The 19,804-nt window shown below is 29.0% G+C and overlaps 1 protein-coding gene across 1 annotated transcript in view; it reads left to right on the forward strand.

Annotated features, from left to right (window-relative positions):
• The window catches only part of cac (calcium voltage-gated channel subunit cacophony), an 85,266-nt gene that overhangs the window by 27,488 nt on the left and 37,974 nt on the right, over positions 1-19,804 (forward strand). The window contains exons 4-15 of the mRNA XM_011507884.1: positions 5,128-5,231; positions 6,268-6,423; positions 6,812-7,032; positions 10,201-10,304; positions 11,788-11,903; positions 12,570-12,629; positions 12,727-12,831; positions 16,724-16,936; positions 17,414-17,841; positions 18,047-18,369; positions 18,455-18,574; positions 18,948-19,523. Coding sequence (XP_011506186.1) covers positions 5,128-5,231; positions 6,268-6,423; positions 6,812-7,032; positions 10,201-10,304; positions 11,788-11,903; positions 12,570-12,629; positions 12,727-12,831; positions 16,724-16,936; positions 17,414-17,841; positions 18,047-18,369; positions 18,455-18,574; positions 18,948-19,523 — 2,526 coding nt within the window. The remainder of the gene's footprint in view (positions 1-5,127; positions 5,232-6,267; positions 6,424-6,811; positions 7,033-10,200; positions 10,305-11,787; positions 11,904-12,569; positions 12,630-12,726; positions 12,832-16,723; positions 16,937-17,413; positions 17,842-18,046; positions 18,370-18,454; positions 18,575-18,947; positions 19,524-19,804) is intronic.

Genomic DNA, 19,804 nt, shown 5'->3' on the forward strand with positions numbered 1-19,804 from the left:
TTAAAGGTCTTGAAAAACTTCATCATTTCGTTTATATCACGTAAATATAATTTCACTGCTAAAATTGTGCTGCAATGAAATTTTCAAGGCCTTACGTTCAATGTTCTATTAGAGAACTCTCAAATAATAATAATAATAATAAATAATAATAATAATAATAATAATAATAATAATAATATGTGTTTAGTTAATTTCACTATAGTTTCAAGGATCATTTTTACTTCTTTATATGAATTAAATTTGTGGTTGTTGCTTTGCTAATGAAACTTCATAATAAGAGCAATTTACAATATTCCATAATTTATTATCGGAAAAGAAATTTAAATAATTGTAATAAGTATTTATAGATATATAATTCTCTTAGTAAACATTAAGTATAAATCTAATATTATAAAAAGTATTCATTTAATGTTTCTTGAAATTGAAATATTTTCTTCAATTAAAATTGTATGGGTAAAAAAAATCATAATAAAATTTAAATAAACGTAAATAAAATTTCAAAAAAAAAAAAATTTCTAATTACATTGAAAAACATTCATTATTAAATGAAAAAATCTTTTAATGTAATACAACTCCAATAATTTATAGATATATGGTAGTCGTAATGTAAGTTAGGATAAATAATATTTTAGATTTATACTTGTATTATATGAAATTTTTTTAGTTAAAGTATTCATTCATGCGTATTTTTTAGAGGAAAGAATTTTATAGAAAACGCAATGATATAGTAATGAAAATAATGACTCACTCAAGAGATACAAAAGCAATAATATTTAATATTGACTTCAAATAATTAAATAAAAGTTTGAATAATTTGATATTTCCATCGCATATTTTCACTAATTTACGGAAATTAATATTAAATTAATTTCAGATTGAGTTTTGAAATTTTACTATTATTTGATACATTTTTAACAAACTTTAAATACATAATTCACTGGATATATAATAATAAAGAAAAATAATACCTCTTTTCAATTATCAATAAATTTCACAAAGTTATTTCGATGGCTAATTTACGAAACTCGACTTCGTTTATCTCTTCAAATAAAGCAAAATAATCATATTATACATACATCTAAAGATGTAATTCTAATTTAATATTAATATCTTTTATCAAATTATTCATTTATAATAAAAAAAAAAAAAAATTCATTAGCAAAATTAATTTTATATCTATATATATACAAAATTAATTAATATATATATATATATATATATATATAATTAGACTGTATTAATTTTTCAACAAATTAATAAAAAGTTTACTATAACGTTCTTTCCACATTTAATCCCAATCTTTTTTCTTTATTAATAAATATTATTAAGCTACTCATTGACTTAAATAATTAAAATGTAAACAAGTAGAAAAAGACAAGTTCAGAATTTACGACAAGGATTCAAGTCAAATACATTTCAGTTCAACTTGAGCGATTTATATCATGAAGGGGGTAAGACACGAGAGTAACAGTATGCGTGTGCTATTTTATTTTATTAAAAATCAACATTACCTATTTATCTTCCTTTTTTTCCTTATCTCTTAGAGAATACAAGTTAATATAGAATTCTGCATAAATTATGTATTTTTCATAGGACGTTAGTTAGAAAAGTTAGCCTACATAAATAAACTAAAGCATATAAATTTCTGCCGACTTGTTTCAATTATATTATTGATGTACACTGATCTATAATCATGTAAATGTTTGTAAAATAGTAACTGCAGTCATTTATAGGCAAACAATATTTCTCTTTTTACCATGTATAATGTTATTAATTATATTTAAAAAAAAAAAAAAAAAAAAAAAAAAAAAAAAAACTCTTTATTAATTTTACTTAATAACCTAATATTTAGTTTCATTTTACTCAGAAAATTTAATTAATGCCGAAATTATTGAGAATTTTTATAATTGAACAATGATTGGTATTGTATTAACCTCTTAATATAATATGAAACTACATAATTCGATATGATCAAAAAAATCTAATGCACAAAGTTTCAATCTATTGTATTTGTCATAATGCTCTACATTAGTTGCTAAAAAATAATCTTCGTTTTTAAATTATTCCAAGCTATAATTAATTCGATGGCAAAGTTGACGATGTTAGATGCATCTTATATTACGCATAAGAGTTAATAGGTACAACAAGATAGATTACAAAGTAGAATTCCACGTATGTATGCTTAAAGATAAATAGTTTATGCTAATGTAAAGATGCCATACCATATTTAGTACTTTCCATAATTAATTAGAATTATTGAATAATATGATATTTTAACCTACTGGGCATTAAATTTTCTAATTATTAACAGCAGTTCCATCTTAAAAAATACGTACTTGGTAAGCATTTCTGAATGACTTTTCATTATTGCATCTGACTGGACATTTATAGGAGTGAGAAAAAAAATAATATGAATACCGTACGTATATCGATAAAGATGTTTCTTTTTTTCTGCGGCTGTATAATTAATTAGAAAAGTAGATAGCATTAAATTTAAAAAATAATAATAATAATAATAGTAATAATAATAATAATAAGAAGAAGAAGAAGAAGAAGAAGAAACGACCAAGTGAGGAAAGTGTTAGTTTGTAATCCTGTGCAACAGGAACGTAACAGTATTATTAAATTCATTGATACTTTTGATAAGTAGATCAGTTTAGAAATCGGTGGGACACAATACATTCGAGGTGAAGAGCTAATTAATATCTTTTAATAATTAGCTAGAAAATTAGGTTAATAGAAAGTCATTTTCGTACGGTAAAATAATATATATTAAAAAGAATTTATGTTAATTATTTCCGTGTATATGAGTGGCATCTCCATTTAAATCTTCAAACTACTATAAATTTTTATTTGATTATTTAATGAGAATGTGAAAGTGAAATATGCATTTATTTTGCAAACTACTATATGAATAATACTTACGAGAAATAGTATGCCGCATTTAAATCGATATTTTTAATTGTAAATTTGCATAAATTACATAATTAAGAGCAACGTCTGCTACCTTTGCTACAAAATGTAGGATTAATAAATCAATTGTAATTATGTTGTATTTGATATTCAAATATAAATCATTAACTTCACTAAATTAAATCTTATTAACGCTAATTTCCTGAATTTTTTTATTTCTCGGCATTAACGCTTTTATTATACTTTTTTTTTTTTTTTTATTATAACATGATATTAATATTTCTTACAGTTGACGTTAAAGTATTTTGTTCGATGTACGTCTAAGACAAAATCATTTAAGTTTAACGGAATCGTATTTAATTATAATGACATAAAATACACCTATAATTTCAATAATTTGCGTACATTTATTCTTATAAATACTTTCGAACCGAAAATAAGGGAGTTTGTTAATATTAATCTGATTTTGATAACCATACCTTAGGTATCGTTGAAAATGTCGAGAAATTAAATTGCTCATCATTTCCATTAAATTAACAAAGTTTTTTCATTCTCAAATAATATAATGAATTAAGGGATTTTTTTTCGACCTTCTATTATTCAATCGTAGTTGACTTCCTGCCAGTGGGTAACATAAGATATTTTTTGCTCCGCTTAAACCACAATTCCAAATATTTGCATAAACACTTTTCACCCTTATGATTACATCCACCTTCTCCTATTGTAATTCTGTAGTAATGCCAAACGCGCTTATTCCGATTCGACTATATTGATCCGATTTTTGTTTTGTTTTGTTTTGTTTTGTTTTGTTTTGTTTTGTTTTGTTTTGTTTTGTTTTTCATCTTCAACAAAAATCAATGCTTAAAGCTTTAAGTATATTACGTAGGTGAAAGATCTAACATAGTCTATTATCAACATAGATGATCTACGTAGTTGTGATAGAATTTATAAAAAGAAAAATTAAATAACTTGGACGATAATTTACAAAAATATACTATATGAAAATAGATATATTAATCCATAAGTATTAATAAATTTTTTATGCTTTCAGTAAAATGTCTATATATATATGTGTCGTATATATTTAATAGTAGATGCGATCTTATTTGCAATTTTTGTCTGAAGATATATAGATGAGGACAGAAATTGTGAAGATCAATTACTGGCATAATCTATGTACGAGAAAATTCTGTGTCTAGTCGTTATAAATATTTTCTGATACCATAGTGTTAGTCATTGTATATTTTATCCGATAAATGCAAAATTAGCTGTTATTTTATTATCATTCTCATTTCACCATTTAAATCGTATTCTTGAAGAAATGATAATAAAGAATATCAATAATGAAAGTCTTAATCGCTGTTTTATTATTAATGTATTATATTGATAAATAATTAGTATTTTAATAATAAAGAATTAGAATAGAAATTTCATATACCAGAATATGCCGAGGCGATATATCGAGTTACTTGTACATTCCTTTTAACGTAAATGAAAATTTTATTACTTTCGTTATATTTGTGACAAGTCAGTAAACTTTATTTTATATATAACGTAATTTATTGGAAATCTTACGAATCTCAATAGCATTATTATAAGTGTACATTGATATATGCGTATTGTCAAATACGATTTGTCCAATGTAATAATTTGTTTTTAATTCTACAGAAGGATGCCGCGTATAATGAGCATATAACGATGATTTGAATTCTCAAGTTGGCATAATCGAAGGAATAAATGAACCAATTAAACATAATAGTTTCATAATTATCGCAAATGCGCTTGTATTAAATGCACATGTGTTAACGAATGGTTCTCGGCGGTGAGTTTATTCGCGACGACATCAAAGATGCATCAAAGATCAAAGACGCAAACGAACAAGCAAAACAAACAAAACCGAACTAATAAAAAAAGCCAACAAAAAAAAAAAAGCAAAAAAAAAACAAAAAAAACAAAAAAAAAAAGAAGAAAACAAGGAAGAAGAAAAAAGCAACAAAAAAAAAAGCAAAAAAAAACCAACCAACGTAACTCGTTATATCGGCTCGTCAGGCATAAAGAAACACGGCTGTACAAGCCCTGATTCTTGAAATAGTTAGTTTAGTGCCGCTGATAACAGAAGCGGCTAGTGTTAGTACTAGTAACTCAGCAGTGATGTAGCTTTAATAGAGTAGTAAGTAGTAAAGTGTGGCGGGGGTGTATGTATGTTTGGGGCAGGTTCATCACGGCGTTCCCACAAGGCATAAATCTGGATATGGATCTACGCACGTTGCGCGCAATACGTGTGTTACGACCGCTCAAACTAGTCTCCGGCATACCAAGTGAGTAGAGCGCTTCTGTTTAATCCTGCCAATGCCAGATAATAAATACTATTACGAGTACTGTTCGTTTAATAATTTAGGTTTTCTTATTATTAGTTCCCTTTTTTTCCTTTTTTTTCCCCTAGTTTGTTTTCATGTACATTAAGCACTAGCTCTATTCAATGTTTTTTTCTTTATTTAAATGCTCTTGTTTTTTTTTTTTTTTTTTTTTTTTTTTTTTTTTTTTGGGGTGTGAGATGAGATGAGCGTGAGATGATCTTTAATCGGGGGTATTATAATCTTGAACCATTATCGGTATTAAGATTACGATCGGTATTGAGAACTTATCGTCGTTTTCATTTCTACTGTCATTAAGAAATTATAAATTATGATACTTTTATTATTGAAAATCCGCGGACATACATTCGCAGTTGTGTAAGCCAACAATTTTGAACAATTTTCAACATTTCGATACCTTTTCTTCGTCTTTCGTTCATTATTTCTTTCTTTCTTGATAATTCTTCGTTTATACGGAAGCTCGATTCACGCTTCTTATAGAATATCGATTGGTAAAAAGTTTTCATAAACGCGTTAGCTTTGTTTTTTTCAAACATTCGTGAAAAAAATTGTACGAAAAAAAAAGACACTTTTACGATTTAATCATAATTTGTACGCGAACTATAATTATCGCGACTCTGACATAAAAATTCTAAAAATCGGACGTACTTTTACAGAGACACGTAAATTATAGTATCTAGTAATGTAAATTGGGTGAGCTGAATATTTAAAGCAAAAATATACCGATAACGATTCCCCATTATTAACCGCCAATAGTGAAAATAAAATTGTAAAATTGTATAATTAAAAATCCGCTATGCGAGTGAATTATTTATTTATAGTAAAGAGCTATACGAGTAACATAGTTAGTGTTAAAAATATAGCAAAATGTAATGTAGAATGAGACTGGTAAAGGTGAGAACAAAGATTGAGAGAAGCGTGTTTGGGAGGGGGAGGGGGGGGAGCGATGCTAATCAAGAGATTCGATTGCTCCAAACAGGTCTCCAAGTGGTGCTCAAGTCCATCATCAAGGCGATGGCTCCGCTTTTGCAGATCGGATTACTCGTCTTATTTGCCATCGTTATATTCGCTATCATTGGCCTCGAGTTTTATTCGGGGACCTTGCACAAGACGTGTTACAGCATCGAAAATGCCGGTGAGTATTCATTTATCTCGATAACTATAATTATTTTTCAACATCGGCGTATCCCCCTAACACACGGATCCCGTTTCAATTGATTCGATAATTCACAATTAAATTGCAATCGCATGCACTGGTTGCGCGACACTATCTTTTACGTAATAATGAGCAAGTGATTTCTCACCTGTCACTTAGTTTCATAACTTTTAAAGCGAGCTCAATAAAGAGGCTGAACTTTAATTTAATATCTCCGGTAAAATGTCTTTATACTTTTATAATGCTCATCGTACAAAGCACGAGCAGTGGAAACGTAAGTGACAAGTCAGACGTGCGGCACAAGGCAGATTCGCGTCCCCCGTGAAAGCTAGAAGGTGACGCTCAAGCCACACTCTATTGCTCATAGATCTCATCGTGAAGGACGGCGAACAGCCAAATCCGTGCAACACGGACAACGAATCCGAAGCTCCGGCGGGCGCCCACGTATGCAACGCTAATACCTCGAAGTGTTCCGATCGCTGGGAGGGACCAAACAGTGGCATCACCAGTTTCGACAATATTGGCTTCGCCATGCTCACCGTCTTCCAGTGCATCACCATGGAGGGCTGGACTGCCATATTGTACTGGGTAACGCAAGAAATATGTTCATCAGTGTTAAAAAAAAAAAAAAAATAAAAAAAAATTATAATAATAATAATAAAGAGCGAAAGAGCTGTGCATCTTCCGTCACTGATCTATATTTTCACTTGGCTTTCTTTCTGTCTATGTCTCTTTCTGTGTTTTCGCACATTTTTCAGCCATCGTTACTCTCATTCACGATATCCAAAGAACCTTCCAGCCTGAAATTAATATTAACGACAAGTTAATGTTAATTTCAACGTTAAGTTACAGTAAGTTGTTTGAATTTTTCAAATAATGAACTTTTACCGCCTTTCACCTAAATATGAATTGCGGAATATTCAATCTTTTGTTTTACTATTTCAGCTTTTGCCATTTAAAAGTATCGTATAACTTTTCTCTCTCTCTTTCTCTCTCTCTCTCTCTATATATATATATATATATTAAATATTTGAAAGAAAAAAATTTTTTATGGAAAAAGTTTAATTAGCAATTACGGAATTATTGAGTTAATATTAGATTATCGGGTAATTTCACACTAATTTACTTTATTTAAATCGAAGTACGATATATTGTTTCGAATAAATTTTAATTATATTAAAACTCTCAATTATGAATTGTTTCGTAAATTATTTTAAATTGAGTTTCTTTATATAATATGGCAAATTGATAAAAAGTTAAAATATAAAATATAAATAATATCCTATTCGAGGCTAATTAATATTAAATAAAAATAATCAATATTAATAATTCCAATTGAAACAAAATACACTTGAGACTGCACGATTTATTTGAATTAGTTGAATAATAATTAATTATTTTCTGTTAAAATTCTATATAAAATTCATCACAAAATTATTATTTGATAAATTGACTTTTTTAATAAATCAATATTTCATTTGTAAACTAAAGACATTCCAATTACAGCGATAAAGTAAATAATTTTGATTTTATTTCATATACTAGCCGAAACATTTTGAAATAGACACGCTATAAATAAATTGTGATTAAACTCATTATTTCAATTTATTTAATGCTGAAATTCAAATGATTAAACTAACAGTGGAAGGGAATAATGCTTTTATGTCTATCTGTTTTTATTGTGGCATTTTATTAATATATTTAAGGATTTCAAGATTTCCTTAAGTATTATCTCACATTTTTGTGTATTTCAATATTATTCATATTTTTCACTTTTTCACATTTCAATGTTAATCGTGATGTATATATATATTTTTTTCGTAATAAATATGTGAAGAGATTTCGTGCCTGAAACTTGTTACAGTCTCCCTATATAGCACGATATATATATATATATATATATATTATAACTTTATAAACAATTATAGAATAAATTGCATGTTTAATAAAATAAAGACTATGACTATTTGTATATGTTCGCACTGATACACATATAATATTTAAGCGCATGATCATTTGTATATAAACAATAATTGTTAAATGATGTTAAAATATGAATGCGTTATTTGTCTCTCTATTTGGTTTAACTAAATGTCGAACTACATTCTACAATTATCATTCTCTATGTGTGTAAAATATATTTTCTTTTTTACATTAACAAATATATTATATTCTCCTTATTTCTAAATAGTTGTGTTCATACGGCATATATCAAAAGTCTCATAGATACGTTTGTAAAAAAATCATTCTAAAAAATATCCATTACTAATCATCAACAGAGTTTTTAAAAAAAAATTTATTCATCATTTAACAACGGATAAAAACATTCATTTATTATTAATTATTTGCTTATTATAACAACACTTAACGATCTCAAAATAAGTACACAAGAACATGAATAAGCGACCATTAAAAACTAGTGTATCGTAAGAATCTCCATTACGTACAATGAATAATTGCTACTATTACCAATGAACAGGTTTATCCATTCTCATTGTTGATAGAAAATTTTCAACACTTTCAGGAGGGACATAGATATTATTTACAATATACGGGGTTCAACAGGCACGATTTCATCTTCACATTTGTAATATATATATATATATATATATATATATATATATATACACACACATTTACAGGTTATTTTTTTCATATTGTCATTTGTGTTTAGAACTTGAAATATATCGTTTGATCCTATCTATTTATCGTGATTGGTGCTTTTCTTTATTCTTACGTAATACAATTTATATTCATTCGGCGCAAATGTCCTTTTTATTTTTTTATTTTTTTGTTTTTTTTTTTTGTTTTTTTTTTTTTTTTTTTGTTATCATATAATATATATGCGTTTTATATCTATGCTAACACTGACGTATATATTCACTTTGCTCAGTATGACACTGTCAGTTCCGGTCCTCACTAATATAATTTTATATTTAATTTACACGAATACATATGATTTATATTATATTATATTATATTATATATATTATATAAAATAAATACATGTATTTTATATAAAATGAAAACTCGTCGGTTTATCATTAAAGCGATTTCTTATTATTCACATTAACGAAAAATCACTTGATTTACAACCATTTAAACCAAATTATCGCTATTCTGATAATCCGAGGAGATTCAAAGATGAATGAACTATGCATTCTCTTTCTGTTTTATATGTTTATGTATGCTAATTTCTTTTTGAAACATAAACTGCTTATCCTCTTTAATACAATAATCGATCGTACGTCTTATAAATTTCTATTAATTTTTGGCCTGAAAAATTTTAACTTCAAATGTCATATAAAGAATAAAGTTTAAAATAATCGATAAATTGTAACGTGGAGGATAAGAAGACTACTAATTAGCACAAAACAAAACTTTGTGTTAATATAAAACATTGCCTAATCATATACACTTTCTAATATAAATACATTTTTCCACCAAACAAACAATCTTGCAAAATTAGTTACACAAGATATAAATTTTTATATATAAAGATATAAGATATAAGATATAAATATATTTTATATTTAATCAACACAATTGTTTTTCTGTTTTTTTTTCTTTTTACACTCATTCCTTTTTCTGTACATATTTTTTCATCTTCGCTGATACATATATATATATTTATATTTATACGTATATAATTATCTGTGCATTCGTGATGCTGCATACAACTCATACTGATATGATCCGCTGATTCGTAATTACTCTTTCAAATTAAATTTCACGATAAATTGATTAATTTTATAGACAAATGACGCTCTTGGTAGTACGTTCAACTGGATTTACTTTATACCACTGATAGTCATCGGGTCTTTCTTCATGCTGAATTTAGTTCTCGGTGTGTTAAGCGGGTAAGTTGACATATATATTTAATAATACTCTATTGTACTTCAATACGCTCGTGAGATCATCGACATATTTACCGTCATTCTAAATATTCTAAATATTCATTACTTCACATAGTTAAAAGTATTATGCATTGATGATAATAATATCGAGTCATCATTTAATTGTCTAAATGAAATGAAAATGAAAAAAAGAAAAGAAAGAAAGAGAAAAAGAAAAATAAATAGACAATGAAAGAAAAGAAAAACCCTGAAAAATCTTTCTTAGGGAATTTTCGAATGAGCGAACGCGCGTCGAAAGGCGAGCAGCATATCAAAAAGCAAAAATGAAGCGACTCTTCACCACTGCCTTCAGTTCATATTTAAACTGGATCACTCAAGCAGGTTTTAAATTTATCATTCCCCTAGCTTTTATATAAAATTAGTAGTTTGGTTAGTGTCCTCGTTTAAAAATTTACACAAAGAAAATATTAAAATTAAAAAAATAAAGAAGAAAATTTGTCATTCTCAATTTTTTTTTTTTTTGTTTGTTTTTTTTTTCACTCAATTTCGCTCGGAAAATATTATCTAAAATCTAGCATAGTACAATATTTTTTCGATAATCTATTTGATAATTTTATTCAAATGTGAAAAAACCGCTTTTTCTATTTTAATAATGCACTTTCTCTCCTCTTTAATTTTCAAATTTTATCTACATGCAATTTTTAAGAACATAATATATTAGCCGTCTTTCACCATTAAATTATTTAACTTAGAAAATTATTTTGTTTCAACTATTTTACTTATCTTTCTTTCCTTGCGTCATGTCAAAATTAAAAGATCTATTATTACGTAAGAATTTAAAGCTTCGTTCATGAAAATCGCGAATCTTATGTGAATTAAATAATTAGCAATTTAATAAATTGGTGCACTTTAAAATGGAAAGTATTGAAAATAAAATACTTCTCTCAATAACTTATATAGTCTAGAATTTATAAGACAATTGTGTCATTGTACTTTCATTATCAACATAATTTTTTTTTTTTGTTATTTGTTTAAATAAATCTTTTAAAAGTGCAGTTTTCATTGAACATGAAAAGCTGCTTTCGACAGAGTAAGTAATTACATGTTCGACTAATCCCTTAAATACATAAGAAACTAAACACCTTCGCGGGACACTTAGCCTGTAAAGTATGAAAACTTAGTGAAAGAGCCCTTGAACGTAAGCTAGAAAAAAGCTTTACGATCTTTCTTTCGACTAGATTAATCCAGTAAGCGTTACAAAACTTTACATTCTGTAAACTGCGAGCCTGCATTAATACTAATCTGCAATTTTATCAAACAATTCACGCAAATATCTGCTAAAAGCTAAACATCATATTAATAAAACTCATCTCGTTTATCCCATATAAGTGCAAAAAAAAAAAAAAAAAAATCAAGACTTAAGTCATGCATTTTCTTCATACATGCTTGCTAATGTACGTCACATATTATTTGGTAACGCTTGTAGAGAATTTGCGAAGGAGAGAGAGAAGGTGGAAAATCGACAAACCTTTCTCAAAATGCGAAGACATCAGCAGCTTGAGCGGGAGCTAAATGGCTACGTCGAATGGATCTGTAAAGCAGGTTAGGTGCCGCTAGATTTCGATTAATCCTTCACTTTATCTAAGATTTTCCTCGCCTTAATTTCTTATCGATAAAAGCATTCGAAGGACATGATTTACTACTAATGAAATATCACACCGAACATTCGGAAAGGCAATCTACTATTTTGAAATTAATGTTAAAAATAACGTTGACTATTTATTTGAAACAATCTCAATGTTTATAATTTTCATTTTTTAAAATAATCTTTAAATTTTTATAATACTCAGTTATAAATTGGCATTTGTATTTACTGACATTATATTGCTATGCATTGTTAAATTAATAAATAAATTAATATTATAATTATCGAAATAACAGAATAGTAATTATCATAATTTGTCAATTTTCATTCAATTTTAAGTTGCATAAATTCAATCGAATTATCTGCAATGGATTAATAATAATATAAATTATCTTCTATATTTAAGAATATTAATATTGAAAATTATTAAGTCCTTTTACTCTTTATTGTCTCTACGCTCTGTAAATATACTTAGTTTTCATTGTAGAAGTATTTACTAATTACTTGATAGTAATGTATGTCTAAAAATCTAAAAGTAACTGCTCGCTTGACGACTTTGCTGATTCTTGACGAATTATTCTAATTCAAATCAGACAATTAAAATGTGAATTACATTTTCATAGAGGAAGTCATACTTGCGGAGGAGCGGACGACAGAGGAAGAAAAAATGCACATTATGGAAGGTAATCATAAAATTTATTAATAATCTACATTTTCATGTAAAAACTTTGGAACAATTAACGAAAGAATGATTTATTCTCTAAACGTTTTTATTATCAGCGCGAAGAAAAGCCGAGGCTGCAAAGAGAAAAAAGCTGAAAAATTTAGGCACGAGCAAAAGCACCGATACAGAGGAAGACGAAGGCGAGGATGACCAAGAAGATGGTGAGTTGTATTTTTCCCGTTCGTCTTTCAATTAATAAAAAAAACTTAACTCTATCTTTACATTCTTTTTTTTTCTCCATTTCATATGATGAATATTTTCATTCTCAACTATCACGCGCGCGCGCTCGCACCCGCACACTATATATATATATATATATATATGCGCGCGAGCCTTGTGTTGCGTGTGTTGCGCGTGTCGCGCGTGTGCCTACGTATGTGTGTATGTATGTATACAAAGTGTAAAGTTCTATAAAAAATGAAGTATTTGCATTTTGCGTAAAAGAAACAATTGTCCATTATTAACAATGATTATAATAATATATTCGAATCAGAATATTGATTCCACAGTAATTTTATGAGTCGTGCGAGGACAATGTTTTTGCCAATCCCCATGTCACATTATGTTTTACATGGAAATATGTTGTAATTCCTAAACCATTATCGCCTATCATATCCCTTCAAATTTATCAGAAAACCTTCTAAACACACGCTATCAGATGATCCTCTTGTTTCAGAGCCTAAGAAAAAACTGAAAGGTAACTACAATCCAGGTCATACTACAGTAAATCTATATATATATATATATATATATATATATATATATATATATATATATATATATATATATATATATATATATATATATATATATATATATATATATATATATATATATATATATATATATATATATATATATATTTTTTTTTTATTTTATTTTTTTTTTCTTTAACGTTACAAGTAAAAGCTACATTGTTTTTTCTTTATTGTTTGTGTTATCGTTGACAGTAACGAGTACTATATAGTACTATTAAGCGTATAACATCACTAAAACATTCGCTAATTCTACATCCAAACGTTCTCGCACGCATGTTACAGATAAGTTGATAGATGAAAATTTGTTACTATGGGTATTAAATAACTGAAGATGATACTTTATACGTATTGTTAGGCAATTAAAAAATCTGAATAAATAATAATGTAAGCAATAAAATGATAATGAAAAAAAAAAGAAAGATTTAATTAATTATTAAATCGTTTATTTTTTATTTTTTTGTTTTTAATTTCCTAATGAAAATAATCAATACTAGTGAAGTATTTATGTCTTTCATTTATATTTAATAGAACAGCCTCGTTATCGTCTTGAAAACAACCAAATAATAATCAAACAGCTCTTGCAATAACAAATGAGAAAGCATGCGTGCGAATAAACGGGCAACCCATACCACACATATATACATTATTCTCCTTAAAAGCATTATACATACATATACATTATTTTCCTCAAAAGCAGTAAGCACTACTGCATACATTGTTGTAATTGTACTACGTAATTATGCGCGGTAATTTGAACGTCGCGCCAATGTACTTTGCTGCGATGCTTCTCTACAATAGATAAGTCGAGCGGCCATTATAGTAGCACAGTTAAAACTTTTTTCATTGTTTTCATTTTATCACGGAAAAATAAAGCAAATTAATATTAAAATAAAGCATTGTATATAGATAAAAGAGCACGTGCCGAGTGCGAGTCGATGAACGTGAAAAGTTATGATAGTAGTAATAAATAAGTTAACGTGATAAGTTAATTATGTACGGCACCGCTGGCTTTTAAAAATGAAAAATCAGCACATTTAAGTAAAATGTAATTCGAAATGCCTATAGCTTTAATGACTTTGTATTTGTTCATTTAAAACTATTCTTCATCCAAATTATTAAACGACAATCTTACATCACACATACTACTGTGCTACGGAAAAATAACATTTATAGTTTTAGATTAATTTTTGTAAGCAATAGATGTGATTCTATAAATTAATTGTGTAAAATTTAGATAATATTTAATGAAGCATCGTTTATAATAAAAAATCAGCATATTATTAGATAATAATTATTGTTATTTATTATTTGTTAAGAACCAATAGCTTTTTTTTTTTTTTTATAAATTTTTTTCATTTTTCAAATAGAGTAATTTTAAGTTATTTAGCACTCAACACGTACAATTATGTTTTACGAATCGTACGTACGATACAAATTATTTGACTTTTCATGTATTTATTCTATTATTTATATTGCTGTCCACTCAGTAGTTTATTCTTCATGTTCAATATTTCCAATTTTTCTTTCTTCCTTTTTTAATACTATCGAGAAATAGACAGTTTTTATTTTTTTATTTTTTTTTATTTTTTTATTTTTTTATTTTTTTATTTTTTTTAATTTTATAGTCAATTTTCAACGCGCTATTTCACTTTACATGTAACATACTTTTCATGTTTTTTCTTTATTTTTATTTTACAGAACTTGTTTAATAGTGGTAAAAATATACATATATTTGTATATATAATAATCGATATTTTCTTATGTACTTTTTTGTTGTTAATAAATTACATTACGGCATTAGCTACTGTGATTAGACATTTATAATGTGGATATTTTTTATTCAAATGTCAAATGTTACTGTAAAAATTCATTTGAATTAAAGAGAGTCAATTATTAAATACAAATTTTTATATAATCATAATGAAATTCTTAGTAACGAAATAACCAATAGAATTTGGAAAAAGAAAAAAAAAAACAAACAAAAAAGAAAAGAGAAAAAAAACATGCATATTTTATGTAAAAATTTACATACTTATTGCAGCTCAAACATATAGCTTTCGTATTAAAATTTTAATAAATATATTAACATTTTAATGGCGATAATAAATATTTAACAGTCATAGAAAATGCAATAGAATGTAATTATGTAAAACGCGTTATTATTAAAATGTTGCCTACGACAGAGAATAAAACATATTTGCGAGTACTTTACGTACCAAAAAAGTTCAGTTATCATGATATCCTTAAAATTAAACGACACTAAAACTTAAAAAAAGCTACACTAATTATCACATAAAATTTACGCATCTTTATAAATGTATAAATATATAGAGCAACGAAAAAGCTCGATTCTCCTCCAAATAATAGACTTAGTCAGCGCTGTGATTCGAGTGGACGCTAACTTTATTGTAAAATGATGTACGTGTTATTACATTACATAGTCAGCTATTTTGAGAACTATCCACAGTTGTGTAATTATATTATTCATTAACTAAATATCTAATATTGATCGTAGCTGCGAGTAAGGCAGTTTGTCGCGAAAGGCGAGTGCACTCCTTCTCGAACGTATACAATCTAGTTTCTTCCTTTAGTCTTACTTCTCCTCGAACTTAGAGTTCGAGCGTAATTTAGTTAACACATACATTTAGTGTCACATGATATCGCTTATAAAGTAGAACATACATGCGTGACGTAGTAAAGCAATAGTAATCGTATGGAAAAGTATAAAAGAAGTTGCGTGTGCTAATTAACATTAAACATTAATGCTATTATCTAGTTTCTTGAGTTGTATTTATCAATAATAGTTGACGTTTATATTAAGTATTTATATAAAGGTCTCGGAAGAGAGCAGATTTAATACTAGATTAGTTTAAATATAAATCAGCCGTCCATTGCCTAATATAATCATGCATTATTACGTTTAGCAATGATTTCCTGTAAAACAATGCAAAAGCTACCAGTAGACAGCCTAGTCCTTTCGAAAAAGTCTTTTAGTTATGCTCATATCGAGTGGGATTATAGCCGTGTAAAATGGCATTTGCCGTAAAAATTCATTGACACGATCCTTCAAAGAAACCGACTAACGCATAACTAAGAAATTTTCTTTCATAAGAAAGGCAGCAAGTACCATTCTTAGCTTAGATAATATTATCCCTGCAGCTATGTATAATTATTTAACTTTTCTTTTAATTAATGATTTAATCGATAATCAGCGCTTGGCGCCTAGGCATTCGGCAATTTGGCATAAATTTGAATGGCGTAGCTTCAAAAATTTCATGTAATTCAATTTTTGTAGGATTCTCGAGAGCCTCTTATCTTAAGTCAAAAGTGAAGAACCAAGGCTCGTGCGCTGAATTTTGGCGAAACGAGAAGAGATTTCGATTTTGGATACGACACACGGTGAAGACACAGTGGTTTTACTGGTTTGTCATCGTCCTCGTATTCTTCAATACCGTGTGCGTGGCTGTCGAGCATTACGGCCAGCCCGAATGGCTTACAGAATTTCTTTGTAAGTATACTTTGGCTTGATATTAATAATGAATAATAAATATCGAGTGAGCCTGATGAATAAGTTGGCAAATTAAAGTGATGCGCCTAAGTAATAGAGCATCACGGAATAGTTGATGCGGAAGAATTAAATAATCTCAGCTGTGTGAAAAGTGAACTTTGCACTCGGCTTGATCATTGAATTGAAAGTCTTAAAAACATTATTTCACTTTTGATAGAACATTTCGCATCATACTTCCGACTTTTCATTCGGAGTACATTTCGGGCGCATCATAGTTCATAAAAAGAAAAAGAAAAAAAAAAAGAAAAGATGAAAAAAAAAAAATATATATATATATATATATATATATACAAAACAACAACAAAACAACAACAACAAAAAACAAAAACAAAAAAAAACAAAAACAAAAATAAAAAATAAAAAGAAAATTAATTGCTTAATTGAAAAGTAATTGCTACATTCACTATGTATTTACAGTTTACACCGAGTTTGTGTTTCTGGGCCTCTTCATGTGCGAGATGGTAATAAAGATGTATGCCCTTGGTCCACGTATATACTTCGAGTCGAGCTTCAACCGCTTCGACTGCGTGGTGATTTCGGGCTCGATTTTCGAGGTGATCTGGTCGGCAGTGAAATCCGGCTCCTTTGGTCTCTCCGTTCTCCGTGCCCTTCGACTTTTGAGGATTTTCAAAGTCACCAAATATTGGTCGAGTTTGAGGAATCTCGTGATTTCTCTCCTCAATTCAATGCGCAGCATCATTTCGCTCCTCTTCCTGCTCTTCCTCTTTATTCTCATATTCGCTCTACTTGGCATGCAGCTCTTCGGTGGTCAGTTCAACTTCGAAAGTGGCACGCCACCCACGAACTTCAACACCTTTCCCATCGCACTTCTCACTGTCTTCCAAGTAAGTTACCGCCAGGCCACCATTAACTTTCTAAACGAGGGAGGCACGAGTGACACGTTAACAACTATCGAACAATTGGAAAAGATATTTTGCTTTATTAGTCATTTCCTTCCTGCGCTCGCGCAACTTAATTAAACAGACGCGAATACAATTGCCGCTACATTTAACGACTGTCTAATAATGCTTATTTAACTTTTCCCGATAGATATTGACTGGTGAAGATTGGAACGAAGTTATGTATCAAGGTATCCAGTCACAAGGTGGTCACAAAAAGGGCATGATTTATTCGCTTTACTTCATCGTCCTGGTGCTCTTCGGTAACTACACATTGCTGAATGTTTTCTTGGCTATCGCCGTCGATAATTTGGCGAACGCGCAAGAACTTACAGCAGCCGAAGAGGAACAGGAAGAAGAAGATAAGGAGAAACAAATACAAGAGCTTGAGAAGGAAATGGAGTCCTTACAAAAGCCTAACGATGGTAGCGCACCTAAAGTGGAAATTAGTCCTCCAAGTCCAACGGCAAATTTGTAAGCCCATGAATTCCTTGTTATTTCTTAATTGATATAATTGATGTAATAATGGGAATTCGTCTGGAATTTTTTCTCATTATAGCAAAGGCGGAAAAGGCGGTAAGCAGGCGTCTGAAGAGAAAAAACAAGACGACGAAGATGATTCGGGACCAAAACCAATGCTGCCATACTCGTCGATGTTTATATTGTCCCCTACTAATCCGTAAATATAATTATTACGATTATATGAGAGAATAGTTTTTTTTTACAATATTATCTCACATTATTTCAGTATCTTATATTTTTAAATTGTTTTTTTTGTTGTTGTTTTTTGTTGTTGTTGTTGTTGTTGTTGTTTTTTTTGTTTTTTTTTGGTTTTTTTTGTTTTGTTTTGTTTTGTTTTGTTTACTTATTATTCCTCATCCTCTGAGCTCAATCATGATAATTCGAAAAATTTATTGTTAAAATTCGATAAAGTGGGTGAATTTACACCATTATCGATTGTTGAGCTGAATCGTTAATATTATTAGAATAATGTGCCGTTGCGGCAGATAATTATTCATTAATTTTTTGAAAATGTGATCGTTTGCTTTTAGTGTGCGGAGAGGCGCTCATTGGGTCGTCAATCTACGATATTTTGATTTCTTCATTATGGTCGTCATATCGTTATCCAGCATAGCGCTCGCAGCCGAAGATCCCGTAAATGACTCGAATCCCCGGAACACTATATTGAATTACTTTGACTATGCATTTACGGGAGTCTTCACCATCGAGATGATCCTGAAGATAATCGATCTTGGCGTGATTCTCCATCCAGGCTCGTATTTGCGCGAGTTTTGGAACTTTATGGACGCTATTGTTGTTGTATGTGCCGCGGTCTCGTTCGCCTTTGACATGACAAGTGGCGATGGTGGCGGTTCCGCGAGCAAAAACCTTTCGACTATTAAATCGCTCCGTGTGCTTCGAGTGCTCAGACCCCTCAAGACTATCAAGCGAGTCCCAAAACTTAAAGCGGTATTCGATTGTGTGGTGAACAGTTTGAAAAACGTCATCAATATTCTCATAGTATATATATTGTTTCAATTTATATTCGCTGTTATTGCGGTGCAGCTGTTTAATGGGAAATTCTTCTACTGTACGGACGACAGCAAGTACACGAAGGAGGACTGCCAGTGAGTAATAATCCCATTAGCTCGTTTCATCGTTATGCCCGCCAAGTCAATGTGCCTTTATGACAGGAAATGCGTTTGACGAAACAGAGTGAAATTAACGATGGACAATCGATAATCACGATGTGATTAGTATTTTTCAAATTAATAAAATTTTCATAGGCAATGGCTCCAATTAAAAGAAAGATGTCAAACTAGACGTAATAAGATAGTTTAAATTACCAGAGATTTAAGCTTCGTTTATGTTTCTTGGGGTGGGGGGTGGGGGTGGGGACGGATGGATG

The sequence above is a fragment of the Ceratosolen solmsi genome, unplaced genomic scaffold (assembly GCF_000503995.2).
Source record: "Ceratosolen solmsi marchali unplaced genomic scaffold, CerSol_1.0 scaffold1, whole genome shotgun sequence".
NCBI lineage: Eukaryota > Metazoa > Arthropoda > Insecta > Hymenoptera > Agaonidae > Ceratosolen > Ceratosolen solmsi.